Source organism: Panthera tigris, chromosome E2, assembly GCF_018350195.1.
Source record: "Panthera tigris isolate Pti1 chromosome E2, P.tigris_Pti1_mat1.1, whole genome shotgun sequence".
NCBI lineage: Eukaryota > Metazoa > Chordata > Mammalia > Carnivora > Felidae > Panthera > Panthera tigris.
Genome location: NC_056674.1, coordinates 44,196,386 through 44,215,144, shown reverse-complemented (window position 1 = coordinate 44,215,144; position 18,759 = coordinate 44,196,386). Strand labels below are relative to the sequence as shown.

At 39.6% G+C, this 18,759-nt stretch overlaps 1 protein-coding gene across 2 annotated transcripts in view; it reads right to left on the bottom strand.

Annotated features, from left to right (window-relative positions):
- Nucleotides 1-957: 957 nt before the first annotated feature.
- UTP4 (UTP4 small subunit processome component) overlaps nucleotides 958-18,759 on the bottom strand; it is a 31,537-nt gene continuing 13,735 nt past the window's right edge. For both annotated transcript variants that reach the window (XM_007090353.3, XM_042968287.1), the window contains exons 7-17: nucleotides 14,621-14,792; nucleotides 14,426-14,517; nucleotides 13,137-13,233; nucleotides 12,315-12,379; nucleotides 10,936-11,058; nucleotides 10,397-10,553; nucleotides 8,268-8,374; nucleotides 7,150-7,245; nucleotides 3,870-4,055; nucleotides 2,284-2,394; nucleotides 958-1,162 (exon numbers count right to left, since the gene is read on the bottom strand). In XM_007090353.3, coding sequence (XP_007090415.1) covers nucleotides 1,046-1,162; nucleotides 2,284-2,394; nucleotides 3,870-4,055; nucleotides 7,150-7,245; nucleotides 8,268-8,374; nucleotides 10,397-10,553; nucleotides 10,936-11,058; nucleotides 12,315-12,379; nucleotides 13,137-13,233; nucleotides 14,426-14,517; nucleotides 14,621-14,792 — 1,323 coding nt within the window. In that variant the 3' untranslated portion in view covers nucleotides 958-1,045. The remainder of the gene's footprint in view (nucleotides 1,163-2,283; nucleotides 2,395-3,869; nucleotides 4,056-7,149; nucleotides 7,246-8,267; nucleotides 8,375-10,396; nucleotides 10,554-10,935; nucleotides 11,059-12,314; nucleotides 12,380-13,136; nucleotides 13,234-14,425; nucleotides 14,518-14,620; nucleotides 14,793-18,759) is intronic.

Below are 18,759 nucleotides of genomic sequence, written 5' to 3'. Positions count from 1 at the left end.
AGTGTTTCCTTAATCTTTGAAACTGGCATATTAACATATTACATATTAATATGTAAACATCAACATTAATAAATATTAACATAAAACATTAATATTTATGTTAATTTAATATCAACATATTAACACTAATATTAACATATAAATGTATACAGTATATATTAATTTTAACATATAAAATATATACAGTATATTATATATGTATACATTTTTGTATACATATTATGTATGTATACCTATATTATATACATTTATATATGTGTATTAGGTGAAAGATGGTTAATGAAATTAGTATCCCAAGCCTGATTTTTTCCCTTTATTGGTTTTTTTTTTTTTGAGAGAGACAGCAAGAGAGAGTGGGGGAGGTGCAAGGGGGGTGCAGAGGATCCAAAACGGGCTCTGTCTTGACAGCAGCAAGCCCAGTGTGGGTTCAAACCCATGAACTGCGAGACCGTGACCTGATCCCAAATAGGACGCTTAACCGAATGAGCCGCCCAGGCACCCCTGATTTTTTTCCCTTTAAATAAAATAAATGGCTGACTGTCAGAGGCCAAAGGCATAAGTTTTTGAGATGGGGCATTGCGTTAAAATTCTTCCTTGAAACATAAGGCTGATTATCACTATTGGTAGTTAAGCTATCTTGAGCAAACAGGCATAGCTCCCCTGTCCTCTAGGGCAATGCTGGGCAGGTCCCCACACCTCTGCATTGGCTGCAGGCAGGAGGCTGGCAGACAGTGAAGGTCATCAGCCCTCTGAAGCAAGCCTCAGGGAGGCGTTAGGGAAGAAAAGATAAGAACCATCTTTTTTCCCTGAGATTGTGGTCTAAAGAACAAACAGGATGAAGTGGTAGCTGCTTAGAACATTATCCCAACTACAAATACCTTGGAATTCCCATTCACTTGAGTCATTGAAGGGAAATTACTGTCCATTATTTTGGAAGATAACATTCATAATGACTAGTCCTAAAGAATAACTTTGCTTTATTATCATGATTTGTGAAAACAAACAGGGCAGACAGTTCAAGGAAGGGCACAGACCGTGCCCTATTTTAGGTCCCAAATTTCTTCTTTTTGATGGGTGGTGGGAGCTGAGCGATGATGTCATCCAGAGGCCGTTCTACTGCCACCAGTGTTCTTTCATCCAAAAGATCCATGAAGAGCAGAGGCTGTAGAGAGATGACAATGACTCTACCAGGAGTTAGGCACCAGGGCTAGTCCTGAACAGACTAACTAGAAGTAAAAGGTCAGCCTCGTTCAAGGCTGGAGTAATTGAAATCTCTGACAATCCTTCCTGCCTTAGGACTCAAAGTAGTTGGTGAAGTTGGGAACTTTATTTTTTATTTTTTATTTTTTAAAAGTAATCTCTATACCCAACGTGGGGTTCCAACTCACGACCTCAAGATCAAGAGTCATACACTCTTCTGACTGAGCCAGCTAGGCACACCAAGGTTGGGAACTTTTAACTGACTTCGTTAATAATAAAAGATTTCAACAAGATTTTTCATGTTTTTCTATATAGAACATCTGTTCCATAATTTCTTAGGAATCAATGTTAAGCGACGGCTTTGGAGCCTAGATTCTTGGCAAACAGCAAGTTACAAATGCATCAAGAAACTAATCATACTTAAATAATTTACAGATGTCCCTCTTAAAAAAAAATTCTTACAGACCCCTGAGAAAATGTTCCAGGACACCCAAGGAACTCTAATCTGAGAAGCATGAAAATGGAACTTTGGAGTTGGCACAAATAGTTGTAGTATCATAAGTTCAATGAATATTTGTTTCATATATAATGAAAAGCTTAGCCAAGAAAGTAAAAGTCACAATGACTAAATTCAATGACTTCCACTTGCCTGAAATTTATCTTGTGGACCATTCTCCAATTAGAAGTCACATTAGAAGAAGAAGAAAAAGAAGGGGGGGGGGAGAGGGAGGACGGGGGAGGGAGTGGGACAGGGAGAAGGAGACTGAGAAGAAGGAGAAGGAGTAGTAGTAACAACCTTTCAAGGCCAGCTTTAACACAAAAACACCACCTAAGATTCAACATAATTTCTCACCACCTACGTATTTCACTTTGGGGAAGTATGATGTGCACGCCTCTAATCACCTCAAAGATAATGAAATACAAATGTAAGGAACAGACACCCTCAGAAAGGTACCTGTCTCCCCAAATCAGGTATTCTGCATATAAAATGAAGGTGCTCTTGTCTGCTTAATGTGGAGCTTATTACATTTTGATAATATCACAAGGAACCAACCGTCTAGAATATAATGCAAGATGTTTTACCTTATATATCTTAGAAATTTTAAAGGCATGGGCGGTACGCCTCCTGATGACATCTGATTCGTTCGTGGGAGGAAGAGGATTGTACAGTAAGGTTTTGTCATTTGGAAGAGGCTAAAAAGACAAAGACATACTGTTTAAATCGTCATTTTATTGGGCTTCTACAGAACAAAGGATTATAGTGACTTTTCAGGCAAACACCACCTTCCAACCTTCATATTAGACATTTTCTACCTCCCTGGCTCTCCTTACTTCAGTAAGAAAGCTGTAGCCACTCTTCCAGGTATACTGTAGAGGGTGGGAGTATGAAGCAAAGAGCATGGTATTCTATACCAGCAAGATCAAAGGGCCCAGCTGGGGATTCTGGCCAGTCTTGTCAGTAACACTTTGTGAGACAGGAACAAACTGGCATGTACAGGAGCTCAGCCCATACAGGCTCTGCTTTCTAGACTCTTGCCCCAACCAGATCATGGACAGGCCAAGTGACTAAAGTTCTCCCCAGGCCAAAACTGAAACACAAACCACCCCCACTGATGTCACTGACACCTCAAGAGATGGCGTCTGGCCAACCAAGTGATATTTCATCTCTGACTTCCTTGGGAAATAGCTCTGCCCAGCATGAGGAAGTGGTGGACTTATCACCGATGCTTGACAAAAAATATGGACAGCCCTGGGCTGAGTTACAAAGAGGCAAGTGAGTGGGAGAGGCCCTTCCTGTATCACTCATCCTGCAGAAGGCACTTGTCAGCCAGCTCTGTTTCCCACGCCCAGAGGATACAGGGTCCACGAAATGAGTTCCAGTGACACATCATGCACATCTCCTTGAGAGCCATCTGTTGCTTTCCCCATGGTTCCTTCCACCCCCACTTTACAGATACACCAAAACACTGTGCGTTAGGTGTAACCTAGGCCCAAAGTGCATTACAGGCATGGCCACAGCTCATAGGGCTCCTAGGAATAAAGTATCTGCCCAGAGAAGACATTTAAATTTGGGGTGAATCAAAATAGCAGCTGGCAGAGGGTGGAATCTAGAACTGAAAAAAATGCTCACATCCCACCTGCATCCTAGCCATAAAGAACAGAATTTTCCTGGATGGGCTTTTTTCAAGACATTAAGACCAACTCTTCAAGCTTACAGTGTTTCAGCATATTCAGGCAAGGGGCAAAAGTGGTCAAGACCTCAGCCTGTGTCTCCTTTAATAAAACTGTGCTATTTATTCACTCACCCCAGGGTGCAAAGGTGTAAGTGATTCAGCCAAATCAATGGTATTCCCCATGACAGTTACCTTCTGAACACTGACCTAATCACTTTCCTCCTTAAGTTTTTATGTTCATACGCAAAGCAGAGAAATGGTCAAAATCAGCAAAAACCAGTGCACAAAGGCCTCCTTCTACCCTGGGAGCCTCACAGGCCTGAGAATGAAAATAAAGAACTCTGCAAAACAAAAGTTCCTCTCATCCAAAGAATATGTCAGGACATTTTATTGATTCTTCCTTCTCTTAACTCATACTTGTTGCTTTTAGAACTTGAAAATTCTTAAGTACAGATGAATCAGTGTGAGCACAGGTAATAGTAGTGGAGAACTCACCAATGACTTGTCTATGATGCAGAACATATAGGCATCATGGAGAAGGATGTGCATTGGTCTCTTGGGATGAAAACTGATGTGTGTGATGGGAGTATCCCTTTGGAGCCAAAGGTAATGAAACCCTTGCTTCTGGATGGTCCGGCTCCACTCTGTATACTGTTTGTCTGGGATGCTGTACTCAAATACCTGAGAAAGGATACGATACAGGAGAAATGCACACTAGTACCCAGAAAACCTGGAAGGGTATCTCTCATTCCTAATCAGAAAATATCTATACAAAACCTGACTATATCATGCTCAGCTTTACGCTTTCTACTGTTTTTAAGTAAAACATTTTTAAGGTAAACTATGGCACAGTAAACAAAATAGCACAGAAAGGTTTACAGTGAAAAGTCACCCTGTCATCTTGACATCTCCCTTTCCCAAGAGTAGTCTATTTTGTTCTTTTTAAAATTTATTTATTTTGGGAGAGAAAGAGAGCAAGCAGGGGAGGTGCAGAGAGAGAGAATCCCAAGCAGGATCTGCACTGACAGTGCAGAGTGGGGCTCAAACTCTCAAACCAAGAGATCATGACCTGAGCTGAAATCGAGAGTCCAATGCTTTACAGACTGAGCCACCCAGGTGCCCCCAAAGCAGCCTATTTCTGTTTAAAAAATGTTTTAATTTACATCCTAGTTAGCATACAGTGCAACAATGATTTCAGGAGTAGATTCCTTAATGCCCCTAACCCATTTAGCCCATCCCCCCTCCCACAACCCCTCTAGCAACCCTGTTTGTTCTCCATATTTAAGAGTCTCTTATGTTTTGGTCCCCTGCCCTGTTTTTATATTATTTTTTCCCCTTCCCTTATGTTCATCTGTTTTGTGTCTTAAAGTCCTCATATGAGTGAAGTCGTATGATATTTGTCTTTCTCTAATTTCACTTAGCATAATACCCTCTAGTTCCATCCATGTAGTTGCAAATGGCAAGATTTCATTTTTTTTGATTGCTGAGTAATGCTCCATTGTATATATATACCACACCTTCTTTATCCATTCATCCATCGATGGGCATTTGGGATCTTTCCATACTTTGGCTATTGTCAATAGTGCTGCTGTAAACAATGGGGTGCATGTGCCCCTTCGAAACAGCACACCTGTATGTCTTGGATAAATACTTAGTAGTGCAACTGCTGGGTTGTAGAGTAGTTCTATTTTTAATTTTTTGAGGAAACTCCGTACTGTTTTCCAGAGTGGGTGCACCAGTTTGCATTCCCACAAGCAGGGCAAAAGAGATCCTTTCTCCACATCCTCGCCAACATCTGTGGTTGCCTGAATTGTTAACGTTAGCCATTCTCACAGGTATGAGGTAGTATATCGCATTGAGGTTTTGATCTGTATTTCCCAGATGATGAGTGATGTTGAGCATTTTTCATGTGTCTGTTGGCCATCTGGATATCTTCTTTGGAGAGGTGTCTATTCATATCTTTTGCCCATTTCTTCACCGGATTATTTGTTTTTTGGGTGTTGAGTTTGATAGGTTCTTTATAGATCTTGGATACTAACCCTTTATCTGATATGTCATTTGCAAATATCTTCTCCCATTCCATCGGTTGCCTTTTAGTTTTGCTGATTGTTTCCTTCGCTTTGCAGAAGTTTTTATTTTGATGAGGTCCCAACAGTTCATTTTTGCTTTTGTTTCCCTTGCCTCCGGAGAGCGTTGAGTAAGAAGTTGCTGCAGCCAAGGTCAAAGAGGTTTTTGCCTGCTTTCTCCTCGAGGGTTTTGATAGCAGCCTATTTCTTATTTACATCTTTCCAGATATTTTATGCATACAATATATGCTATTCTGCATGTTGCATTTTTCATTTAGCATTATACCATGGAGACTGACCCATGTTGATACCAATAACTTTATCTATATATCACTCTTGCCTCCTTAAAGAACACACAACAAGCCATTCACTTTCTGGATGTACCATGATTTACTTATCTCATCTGTTTAATGGACACTTATTTCCAGTCTTTCACTACTGTAAACAAGGCTGCAATGATGATCTCGGTATCAATGTCTTTTTGCACAACTCAAGGTTTATATCTACAGGAAGAACTTTTAGAATTAGAACTTGTGAATCAAAGATTACATGGATTTAAATTTTTTTTTACATATCTCACTGTGTCCTTCCAGCACTGTGTACTATCAACTCTACTGATCTCTGCTAATCTAAAAGACATAAAAAATTTCCCACCAGCTTTTATAACTGAAGCCCCTATGGGACCAAATGCCAGGAAAAGGCATCAGGTGGACTTATGTGTGATAAAGACAAACATGTGGCTTCACTAATCTTTCAGACTCTAGTCAAGGACAAAAACCCACAAAACTGAAATGAGAGATTTCATTTTCTGAATAGAACATATACATGTGCGTATGTGTAAGATCATACTTAATCTTTCCAACAGCTCAGTGAGGAAAGTATTATGCCCATTTTACAGATGAGAATATATAAGTATTGATCATTTCACAATGTGTTCTATAACTCAAATATTAAAAAAAATTTTTTTTTAATCTTTATTTATTTTTGACAGAGAGAGAGAGAGACAGAGAGAGAGCAAGCACGCGAGTGAAAGAGTACGAGCAGGGGAGGAATATAGAGAGAGGAAGACACAGAATCCAAAGCAGCTCCAGCTCTGAGCTGTCAGCACAGAGCCCAACACGGGGCTCAAACTCACGAACTGCGAGTTCATGACCTGAGCAGAAGTCGGATGCTCAACTGACTGAGCCACCAAGGCGCCCCCACAATTCGGGTACTTTAAAGATCTTCTTACAACTTGGTATGGAAAAAACCAGTAGGCTATGCACTCATTTTGGTAAGTCTGTTACAGACAACAGACTTCACTATGGCCTGATTTCGTTATTTCAAAACTGAAGGTGAAATACATGATCTTTTCGTCATTTCAACTCTTAGGACCTTACTATATCCTATACCCAGTCTAACACCTGGGTCTATGTCATCTCTAGTCTATAAACAATCAGTAAAATGAGTACTTAAAAACTGCTCCTCCTTCCTGTACTTCTTTACTCTATAATCTCAGTGCTTCATCATTCCATTGTGCCCATCAAGCCAAAGGATATTACTGGCCTATAATGTACCCAGGCTACACACAAAGTTTCACTTCACACAGGAGGAAACTACCTATATATCATCCAGTACTTTTAATTAAAAGCTCCTCCAAAATTGTCATTATCTTAGCTTCCTAGTTATTATCCAGCAGAAAGGAATTAGAAAGCGCTGGTATCTCTTACCTGCTGATCAGAATGAGCAATGACAAGGTTGTTGGTATTGGGGGCAATAGCCAGAGCAGTCACAGGGAAATTATAGGCAGGTACTGTGCAGTGAAGCTGAGAACAAATGACAGACACAAAAGATAACTCTATATACCTCCTTTCAGGAATGACTCGATGGTCTAGGTCAGTTTTTAAATAGCGTTCCTTAGAACTCAAAAGAGTTCTATGGAAGTTCCCACAAACATCAGGCAGTACCCACAAATAATAAACCTTAATTTTATTTAAAATTAAAAAAAAAAAAACCCACACATTTAACGCTCACACAACTGACAGCATTTGCAGAAAACTTCAGAGTAAAGCTTTTGCTGCTATCTCTCATCTATATGAATTGTTCATAAACACATCATTGAACAAGGAATCTGTAGCTCTACAGTAAATTTAAAAGAAACTAATGCCTTGACACGGACATTTATGCAAGTTGCAAGACATGTGCAACACTACAGTGTCAGGCAAAGCTCAAAGAGCAGTACATGCTTCTGCCACAACGTCATAAAGATTAAGTTATGCAGTTAATAGACAAACTCACTAAATGTTGCAGTTTGGTATTCTATAAACTTTTGATGCTCATTCCAAGTTTTGGGTAGTTCTTAACTGATTTTTAGGATGAAGATGAAAACTTGTAAGGGATCAGTAGTAATTCAATGTGTGAATGACAAGATCATTACTGATTAATGAAAAGTATTTTCCTGTTACTCCTTTGTCAAACTTCTGTTTAATTTAAAAATACCTTGAGATTACAAGGCAAGCTGTTAAAAGAAATTGTTACGATCTGCAACTAGTCATCTGGGTAAATCAGAATTTTCCTCACCATAATATAGAAATAATCTGGATGTGAATTCATCATCCATAAATCCTTAATTTCAAAATTTTGTACAAGCGTGTTTTCACTGTTCCAATTGACTGATTTTAATGTTGCAGATTATAGTTTTGGGGCTCCAAACAAATAAAACAGGAAAAATTCTTAGTTAAAAAAAAAAAAATGTCCACTAATTTTCCGGGTCATACCAATCTGCTTTGAGTCTTGTAACTGCACGGTTAACTTCCTCTTGTTTCCTACTACTACACCCTATGCTTACCTTTAGATGTTTTATGTTGTACACATGGACTCCAGCACTGGTACCTGATGCAGCTAGCCAATTCCCATCTGGACTGACTGCCAAAAGACACATGGACTCCACTGTCCCTGTGCAGACAAAACAATAGTTAATCTCTAAATTCAGTGTCCACAGCCAGCCCTGGCCTGGATATGATGGCAAAAGTCAATTAAGACTTTTATGTATTTATTTGTTATTATTTTGTATTGTTTTTAAAGAGGGAGAAATTTTTTTTTAAGTTTACTTATTTATTTTTGAGAGAGAGCACAAGGGAGAGAGGGGCAGAAAGAGAGGGAGAGGGAGAATCCCAGGCAGGCTCTACACCGTCTGTACAGCCTAATGCGGGCCCAAACTCACAAACCATGAGATCATGACCTGAGCCGAAGTCGGGAGCTTAACCGACTGAGCCACCCAGGCGTCCCAAGACTTTTATTTAAATCACAATTGGATAATTTGATAGTTTTGCAAGTAAGTCTTACATGTTAGTCTACTATTTTCATTTAATTAGCCATCCATCATGTAAAGAGGAGCCAGAGATAAACCTGAAGGCATCACTTGCTCAAGCCTGAGTGAGACACTGCCTACCAGAGAAATGGAGAATCAAGGCAGCAGCTACCTAAAGTCTGTATTTTAATTGCTTCAAACTCCTTTCCTACCAAATGGTTTTTAATCAAAGCTAAGGACAAACAGCAAGCTCAAAAGGCTTGACGCATATCTTTAATTTATTTGGTACCTGCTGTATATTTAGCACTAAGGGAGCATGGGCACATATGGGCCATCTTTGTCATCAAGGGATTTTAAACCAATCTGGCAAAATGAAGACTTGTGGGTTAAAAATCAAACAGTGATGTTATATGCCAAAATTTGTGCTGCAAACAACACCCCCAAAGGATGAAAAAGCTTTATAACAAGACATAAACCAGATGCTAAAGATGGGTGGAAAAGGATGGAGAACATGAGCTAAGTGACAAGGACTGGAATACACAGGTTTGAGGGCTATGAAGAAACCAGCTTGACTGTAAGAGGACAAGAGATGGAAGAGGAGGAGCAAATAAAGTAGTATCTATAATGCCGAGCCTAATTTTAAGAAATGTTAAATGCCAAATACAGAGTCTAAGTTGTTTTTAATAAAAACATATACAGGCACTCAAAATACACTGTCTCTTATTTATCTGCCTCCTAACTTGTGGGTTTCTTTTCCTGTATGCTTCTGGAGCAGCTTATGAATAGTGAAAGTTTAAGTTAAAAGAGTTGATGTTTTAGGCTGATGGAGTCTAAATGACAGTGAAGCTGCTATATCTAGGGCAAGAGAGAAGGGAAAAGGCCCACGGCAAGTACTGGGTACTAAGTTCTCAATCATGAACTCAGCAACAGTTAGCTATACATAGTTACTCAGTCATGCATACTCATGCTCTCAGAGAACAGGGGTGACAGGTAATACAAATGCATGTGTAAGTTCATCTTTATTGAAAACCACCGATCAAAAATATTGACACGTCCAAAAAATTACCTATATATAAACATCTATCAGAAATACACAAAAATAGCGGTGTCTGAGTGGCTCCATTAATTAAGTGTCTTGACTTCAGCTCAGGTCATGATCTCATGGCTCTTGAGTTCAAGCCCCACATCAAGCTCTCTGCTGACAGCTCAGAGCCTGGAACCTGCTTCACATTCTGTATCTTCCTCTCTCTCTCTCTGCCCCTCCCCCAATCACACTTTGTTTCTCCTTCAACAATAAATAAACATTTAAAAAATTAAAACAAACAAAAAAATACACAAAAATATTAATGGCAGTTATTTCTGGGTGTCAGTATTAAGATGATTTTAACTTTCTTGCTCTGCTAAAAAACTCGAAGGGTGATGAAATTTCTGGCCCCAAATAAGGACTAAAAAAATCCAGTGAGAAAAGAGTAGGTGTAAGGAACATTTCAGATCTCATCAAGCATTTTCACCAGATATCTCCTCCTACTTTAAATTGCAAACATGTGAGTATTTACAGGGTGGGGAAGAGCATTAGGGAGCCCTGACAATGATTTAGGCTTAAAAGGGAAAAAAAGATACATCAGAGACTGACAACTCTCCCCCTTGGCCAGTTACCAAGTTCCCACCTGACTGAGGCTGGAAAGTATGCAGGTGCTTGAAGCTTCCTTCCAATAGCCGAATGATATGTAGAGACCCTTGATTTGATGCTACAAAGAGCTTTGTTGAATCTTCAGAAAACAAAATCTGAAGGGCAGAGCGAAGGAATGCTGGCATTTTGGAAACCTTGGGTGAACCAGTAGTAAAAACCAGTAAGAGAGAGAAGTGAGACCTAGAATCCATCAAAAATAATCACAGCCTAGCTTAAAAGACATTAATACTCCCTGATCTAAGGAAGCCAACTGATCAAGAAACACTAACATGCCCATTATAACCTTTCCATCCCCCCTTTCATCTCTGCAAAAGCCTATGCTTTATTGCCACTTTCTGGCATTTCCCTATTCCTCCAAAAACATAATCTATTCAAAATGGAAATAAAATACTGTTTTATAAACAGCTGTCTCCAAATAGCTTTTCATGATTCATACTCAGTATGTTCTGCTTCACACAAAAATCACACACTTAAGGAATTTTTTCTTGTTCAACCAGACATTGGGTTATCACTTACCCTTTGGAGGCTTATGTTGTCATGTTCATAATTCAACCGATAAAGAAAAAAACGAGAAGTTGTAGAATAGGCTATCCAACTTCCACACGGGGAGATACAGCTGCAAATAATGTTCTCAGGACCCTGGCAATGTCAGAAATCAGGATGAATATTCATGAAAAACTTCACTTTGTCAAGGTTCACTGTGATATGAATCCTCAAGCTGTTGCCACTCTGGCCATAACCACAAATACCTACACATAATCTTGACACACATATGCTATGTGTCACTAGGATTATTTCAGAGGTACAGCACCTGAATGGTGTGGCTTGATTTCCAAAACCAAGAACAGAGGTCTATGAATATGTGAACTTCTCTCAGCCCTTCGTGTACCTTAAAGATGGCTTCACACTAAAACCTAACTAGAAACCTGAGAAGAAAAGCATTTAATACAGTAAGGTTTTGTAGGCCAGTTGACTTGGAAAACTAATTTTCTGAGTTATGTTTGTTTCATTTTGTCTATGATACCTAACAACCTGTAAGAAATAGCAAAAAAAAAAAATCTGAAAAACAAAGGAAAAGTCCAATGTAACATTATATAATTCAAAAAACTCCCAAAATATCTAATTATATGTATGTATGTATACATACATATACACTATCACATAGAAAAATACCTGGAAGGAGAAACAGCTAATCAATTAATTATTCCAGGAGAGTGGACTAGAATTTTAAGAGGCATTCAAGAATATAAACTATGAATAGTGTATAAATTCTTGATAGTAAAACTGTATTTGCAAATATTTGTGTAATTAAAATAAGGACATTTAGGGGCACCTGGCTGGCTGAGTTGGAAAAGCATGTGTTTCTTGATCTCAGGGTTATGAGATCAAGCTCCATGTTGAGTACAGAGATTACTAAAAAAAAAAATTAGAACTTAAAAAAAAAAGACATTTAAAAGGAAATTACAAGGCAGTGTGCATGTTATATTCTCATTACTGTAGAAGGGAAGGATATACACCTGCACACATGGGTGGAAATTTTTTCTAGAAGGACATGTAAGAAACTATTGGCAGTGATTATCTCTGGAGAGTGGGACCAGGATTTGGGTAAGGAAGAGGCTCATTTCTCATTGTATACTCTTTTACCATTTCAATTTTATAAAAATACACAAGTTATTTACATAACAACAACAACACACCAATTTTCTGTATTCATTCATCCAATAAATTCTGCATGCCTTACTTATAATCACAGGAAACCCAGTTCTGTTGACAAAGTACTTCATTCAAATAATTGAAGATTTTAGACTTTTATGATGTCGACTAAGCCTCAAAATTCATTATGAGAAAACGGTTCTGGATTTCACAGCCTGGACACACAGATAAAACTTGCTTACCTTTGTCTTGAGGTGCAGCAAATGATCTGCGTCTTTAGAAAGTGGAAGGGTATCCCCATTCTTCCCTGGAACAAGAAATTTCCCTGAGTTTTTCTTCTCAAAGAAACGTTATTTGTACATTTTTCTTCTAAAAAGTCATTTCTAGGTAGAATGAAATCTCTACCACTGGAAATAAAAAAAATGTCTGACACAGTAAACCCAGTTTTCTGGGTTTATATAAAGAGGAAAGCAGTGAGTACTTTCTTAACTTCTATTTAGGTGCCTCAGATGTGGCCCATGGTATATCACTAATTCTCTGAAGCTTTAACACACAGCCAGGCAGTGAGATGGGTGGGAGTGGGGTTTGTGAGACCTCGACTTCAACTTCATTTGCTCATTTTGGAACCTAAAGCAAAACCCTCCTATCTACTATAAAACAACAGAACCCAAACATTTTCTCAACTGGTCATACAAAAAGCCACTAGACTATCACCCCAGTAAGAACCACGTGACCTCCTCCTTCTCAATGCAGGGCTGTCACCACCCAATATTAAATCTTGTCATTTTCAGCAGTGTGTTTTGCTCCCAGGGCAACCCTCACCTCCACTATGCCCTGCAGGGCACCTTACAGAATCATAAACTTTTAGCATTTGACCCAGTAACCTGCTAACAATTCTAACACTGTGAAGAACTCCTTTGGTCTCTCCTGTGGCTGGGAAAACCAGAAGTTGCCAAAGACAGAAAAATACTTCCATTTTTCCACAAGCAGAATTTCAACTGCAATTCTAATCCCTCGCTTCTCTCTCCAGTCCTCTTAGTGGCAAAGACTTTCTCTCACTGTACCTGTTGCAACTGTAGATCCCAGTCGCCACAGTTCCAAGTGATGAGCAAACTGGAAAAGGAGAAGGTGCCTCTTTTTTGAACAGGAAATGAGACGTCGCTGTATCCAAGAATTGAAAAGTGATAAATAAGCAGGGTTATTTATCGCCTCAGTACTAGATACAGCAGCAACATCCTAGCACGTTTTTTACTGATGAAATCCATTTACTTCATAAAAATGTCCTAAGTACTACCATATGTCAGTACTGTCCTAGGATCTAAGAGCATAATGATAAATAAAAACATAGCTACTGCCCTCGAGCTCGTAGTCTAAAAGGACTGACAAAGAATTAAACAGGCAGTTGCACCAAGTGTGTTAAGAATTTTAATAGGACTAAGCACAGCATGTAGTGAAAAAAAGTAGAAAGGATATCCAATGTAGCCTCATAAAGCCAGGAGCCCTGATGAGGCTCATTAATAAAGACAAATCAGGCAAAAAAAGGTAGGGCAGGACGTTCCAAGAGGAATGGCATATGAAATAGCTCAAAGGTAAGAGAGCATTACAGAGAATAAAGTCTTTCAGCACACTAAACTAGGTGGGGGTAGGGATGAGGTGAAGCACGTGTTGGACAAGAGAGGGGAGAGAAGATGCTGAAGGACGGGCCAGATCAAGACAGGTTTCAGAGGCCATGCTAAGGAATTAGGTTAGCCTGAAGGACCAACCAAAAGCTTTTAAGCATGGAATGATGAGCAAAGTTGTTTTTTGAATGGATCAATGGAGAACAGGCTGAAATGGAGCAAATATAATAAAATGAGATCATTAACAGGTGAATGCAGTTGAGAAAAGACACCGATTCAAACTAGGATAATGGCAGTGTTAAGAGAAATGACTAGATTCACAAGACAATGAGGAGGTAGACTCAGTAACGTTTACTGGTTGAATGGAACGTAGAAGCAGGTAGCGGGGAGAAGGGTTTCTAGCTTGGGAAGATGTCCTTTTACCTAGAAAGGAACACTGGAAGCCTGGATTTTCGTGCTCCCACCCAGAATAATAGAGTCCAGCCTTAAAAACAAAAAAACAAACTTCCCTAAACCACAACTATCCAGAAGAGGGAATGATTTCCCCAGAAAGTGAACTAGGAGTGTTGCTGTACATCTCTTGGCCCCTGTAAATGTTTTTACAGGACGCTTACCTCACAAACAGAAGAACGAAGAAGGTAGGTAACTATGTCCTATAGATTTGCCCAGAAAGCGTGAGCTGTACTCAGTCTTATAGGACAGAGGGACGGTGGGGGCCAGGGGACAATACTTACATGGGGAAAAGTGATTTTTCGGAGAGCAGCATCGTAATTCTTAACCTCCACCTTCTCCATGAGAGGACGAATGACTAAGTGGGTGTCAGTGCCTGCAGTGGGAGGGGAGAGGGAAGGCAGCAGAGTTGGAAAAAGCCCCACGTGAAAATAACCAGAGCCGGGTAAAGCGGCAGCCTGGCAGCGAGTGCAACCCACCTCCAGATATCAGTGCCGTCGGGCTGTGGGCCACGGCTCGGACATCATGTGTGTGATGCTGGAATGGCTTTGTCCGCACCCACTGCTTCTCACTGCTGTTGGAAGTCACAGAGACCAGCTGAAAATGGAATACTGTCCCCTCGGCTGTGCCCACCACGAAACTGTCTTCTTGCTGAGAAATTAAATCATTAGGGAGGTACATTTGAGCAAAACAGGGCCCAGTTTGAAAAATATTCCCTGAGGTTTTCTGTCTGCACAGCTTAGGGGAAAACCTATGCCCAAAACCGTAAGGTACGTTATGGGGTCTTTTTCCTCCAGAAGCTGACAATTCCATTAGAGGAGCAAGCTCACACACAGGTAATAATGTGCCCTCTACTGACAAAATTAACAATGTGTACCTCAAACAATTACAGTGCTTTCAAACATACAAACTAGACCCCATTAGAAAAACAACAAGAAAGATCACCTAGGAGTAAATTTAATATAATAAAAACGTATCATCAAAAGACTTGGAAACAAGGACTCAGATACGTGTACGCCAATATTCATAGCAGCATTATTCACAAAAACCAAAACATGAAAATCCAAATGCACATCAACAGATGAACAAACATAATCAGTATATACATATAATGAAGTATTAGCCTTAAAAAGGGATCAAAATTCTGATAATGGTATTAATGTGGATGAACTTTGTTTGAAAACATTATGCTAGGTAAAATAACTCAGACAAAAACGGACAAATATTATATGATTCCACTTAGATTTCCTAGAATAGCAAATTCATAGGGACAGAGAGTAGAATAAAGGTTTTAAAAGGGCTTGGGAAAAGGGAGAAATAAGGAGTTACTTTTTAATGGGTACAGTTTGTGTGATGAAAAAGTTCTGAAAATGGATAGAGGTGATGGTTGCACAACACTGTGAATGTACTTAATGCCAGTGAATTGTACTTAAAAATGGTTAAAATGGCGTATTTTCTGTTATGTACATAAACAGTAAACAAAAAAAAGTACTGAGAATAATGGAAGAAAGACTGCAAAACTGTAGTCAAAACCTGAAGCTCATTGCCTTCTTTTTTAGGGATGAAGAGAGGGTGGGCTGAGGAGGGAGGGAAGTAGCTATCACACAAGGACCCAGGTGCCTAGTCCTCAGTTTTAGGCTCTCTCTCACCAGGATGTTGAACACTGTGATTTGTGTTAGTTTTAAAAGGTCTTAGTATGTCCGCAATTTTTAAAATTCCTTTGTATGCTCAAAACCATTCTCATCTTAACTCCGGCTTAAAAAAAAAAAAAACATTTAACTTTGAGCAGGGGAAAAAAAATAGGATGGATCTTTGATAAGGCAGTGATTAACCTAGGAACCTGGACCAGCAGTTAACCAATCAAACAGTACCAAGACTAGGTTAGTCAGGTAAGAAAAATGAGATATCTAAACACGTATGAACATGTAGCTGGATCAACTACACACTCACTGTGCTAAGAACCATATATATGTCGTATAATCTCTAGTCCTTGAGTAACCTGCAAGGTTAAGTGACCATTTGCCCTACGAGGAGAAAGTGTGAATGACTTTGAAATAAATGTAACAGGGGCGCCTGAGTGGCTCAGTCAGTTGGGTGTCCGACTTCAACTCAGGTCATGATCTCGCAGTTCATGAGTTGAAGCCCCGCATCAGGCTCTGTGCTGACAGCTCAGAGCCTGGAGCCTGCTTTGGATTCCGGGTCCCCCTCTCTCTCTGCCCCTCCCCCATTCACGCTCCGTTTCTGTCTCAAAAATAAATAAACGTTAAAAAAAAAAAAAGAAATAAGCATAACAAGTACGTATCCTTGTTTAGGGAGCGCTTTGACTGTCTTGGAGCCAGTTTACAACTCTGTAAACTCTAGTACTGAGAGTTAGGCCAAATAAGTTTGCCTGATGGAATGCAACTGCTAACTGCTCTGTGGACACGGAGTCTTGCAACAATTTGTAAACTCATTTCAGCATTCCTAATGGCTGTATAGAACTCTGTGTTTGTGAAATTGTCCTTTGAACTGCTTATAACATCTTACTGGTTTCCTTGTTAATGAGTTACAGAAAATCTCTGACATTTCCATTTCATGTTTGTATGAGTAATGATTTTATCCCCCCCCCCCCCCCCCCGCCATCATCATTGAATAGCTCTTTACACAGGTAAGGAAACGAACTTCAAGAGGTCTACAGATATGACAAAGACACATGGCCATCTGCCTTCAAAGCCTTTGCTCTGGGCACACCACACCACCTCAATCTTGTGCCAGCTCTCTTTGAGGTAATTTGCAGGCACATGATTGTGAGAAGGAAGGAAAGCGTATCTGAAGGACAGCATATAACTTAACCCAAACCAGCCTCTCCCTTTCCTGCTCTAAGGATACTATTTGAAAACCATTATCCAAGGAAGAGTGGAGATACTGAGCAGCTTAGGAACTTACACACTGTCCTCCACACCCAACTAAACAGTTTATTTATATACAAGGGGGTGGGGGGTGCGGTTTGCACAAAGTCCCACCAAAAGAGAGGGACCAAAAAGACAACTCTAACTCACTCCACATCATCTTTCCCCAAAGTAGAATCATAAAAGAACTGAAAAGGAAAAAAGAAAACGCCTTTCTCAGGGCACAGAGGGAACAAACCAAGGCGAACGCTGACCTGAAAAGGGAGGGGGAAGTGTCCTAATTTAATCACAGAGTGACTGTTTCACACAGAAAAACAATCTCAAGACTGACCTCTAAATGAAAGCAAATGTTCCCTACAACTCTCTGCAGGAATCAGTACTTGCCTACTTGATAAGGGTGAAAGACATCTAAGATCAAAGGACTGGGTATTTGCCACCATCCACTCTTCAGTCAATGAAAATCCATTAAAAAGATATCTAAAAATAATCAACTGTGCTGGCAAGAGAATGTAGTGGAGAAAACCCTTGAAATTAGGATCAATTTCAAAAAAGATGTGAAAATGCCAATACCACACTCATTCTGTGCCAGGTACTGCACTTAGCACTCTACATGCACTACCCAATTAATCCTTCCCAAACGCTATGAAGTATGTATTACTAGCATCCCTGTTGTCACAAAGAAAGAAACTAAGATTTAGAAAGAAGCAGCCTGCCCAAGTAGCCTAAGTGCTACAGTTGGGGTTCAAAACCAAGTATGCCCTAGTTCATAGGGTATGATAAGCATTTTGAGGGCTGGAATTTGTACAATTACATTTGTCCACTAAAAAAATAAAAATAAAAAAATAAGTAACAGTTTACTAACTCTCAGGCACATATTTGCCCACATTTAACTATCTTTGAAATCAGGATATCTTCTAGCTTTCAACCTAATGCATATGTATTATTTTCAGATAAAGAGCAGTATCAAAACTTGCAGAATGGGTGGCACCTGGCTGGTTCAGTCGGTAGAACATGCAACTCTTCATCTCAGGGTCATGAGTTTAAGCCCCAAGTTGGGTGTGGAGCCTACTTAAAACAACAAAAACTTGCAGACTGGTTGTCAAAAACCTGAAACAAAATCTTGGGACTACAGTAGGACATCATCTACCAACACTATGGATGGCTGAGAGGCATGTGTGGGAAACATGGACCCTGATGACAGAGTTGAAAGGTGATTCAGAGTCCATCTGTACATGTGAAGAAGTTTTGGGAAAACCTTACTCACTTTATTTCATTCATACTTTCCTGGTTATATATGCACAAGACTAATATAATAAAAATGTTATGCTTTGGTCTCAAAAAGCTCTTCAATAAGAGCTATTTAGAGAATAACTATTTACAAGAATGATAAGAATTTATAAGAATATGAATTCTATGTTTAAATTTTTTTTAATGTTTATTTTTGAGAGAGAGAGAAACACAGAGCATGACTGGGGGAGGGGCAGAGAGAGGGAGACAAAGAATCTGAAGAAGGTTCACTCTCTGAGCTGTCAGCACAGAGCCCGATATGGGGCTCGAACCCACGAACCACAAGATCATGACCTGAGCCAAAGTCAGATGCTCAACCAACTGAGCCACCCAGGTGCCCCAAAATTCTCTGATTAAAAAAACATCGTGTCAGTTTAAATCATAATAGTCTGTATTACAAAATACAAATTTTACATTTCAAGAAAAGCACTGTTATAGTTTAA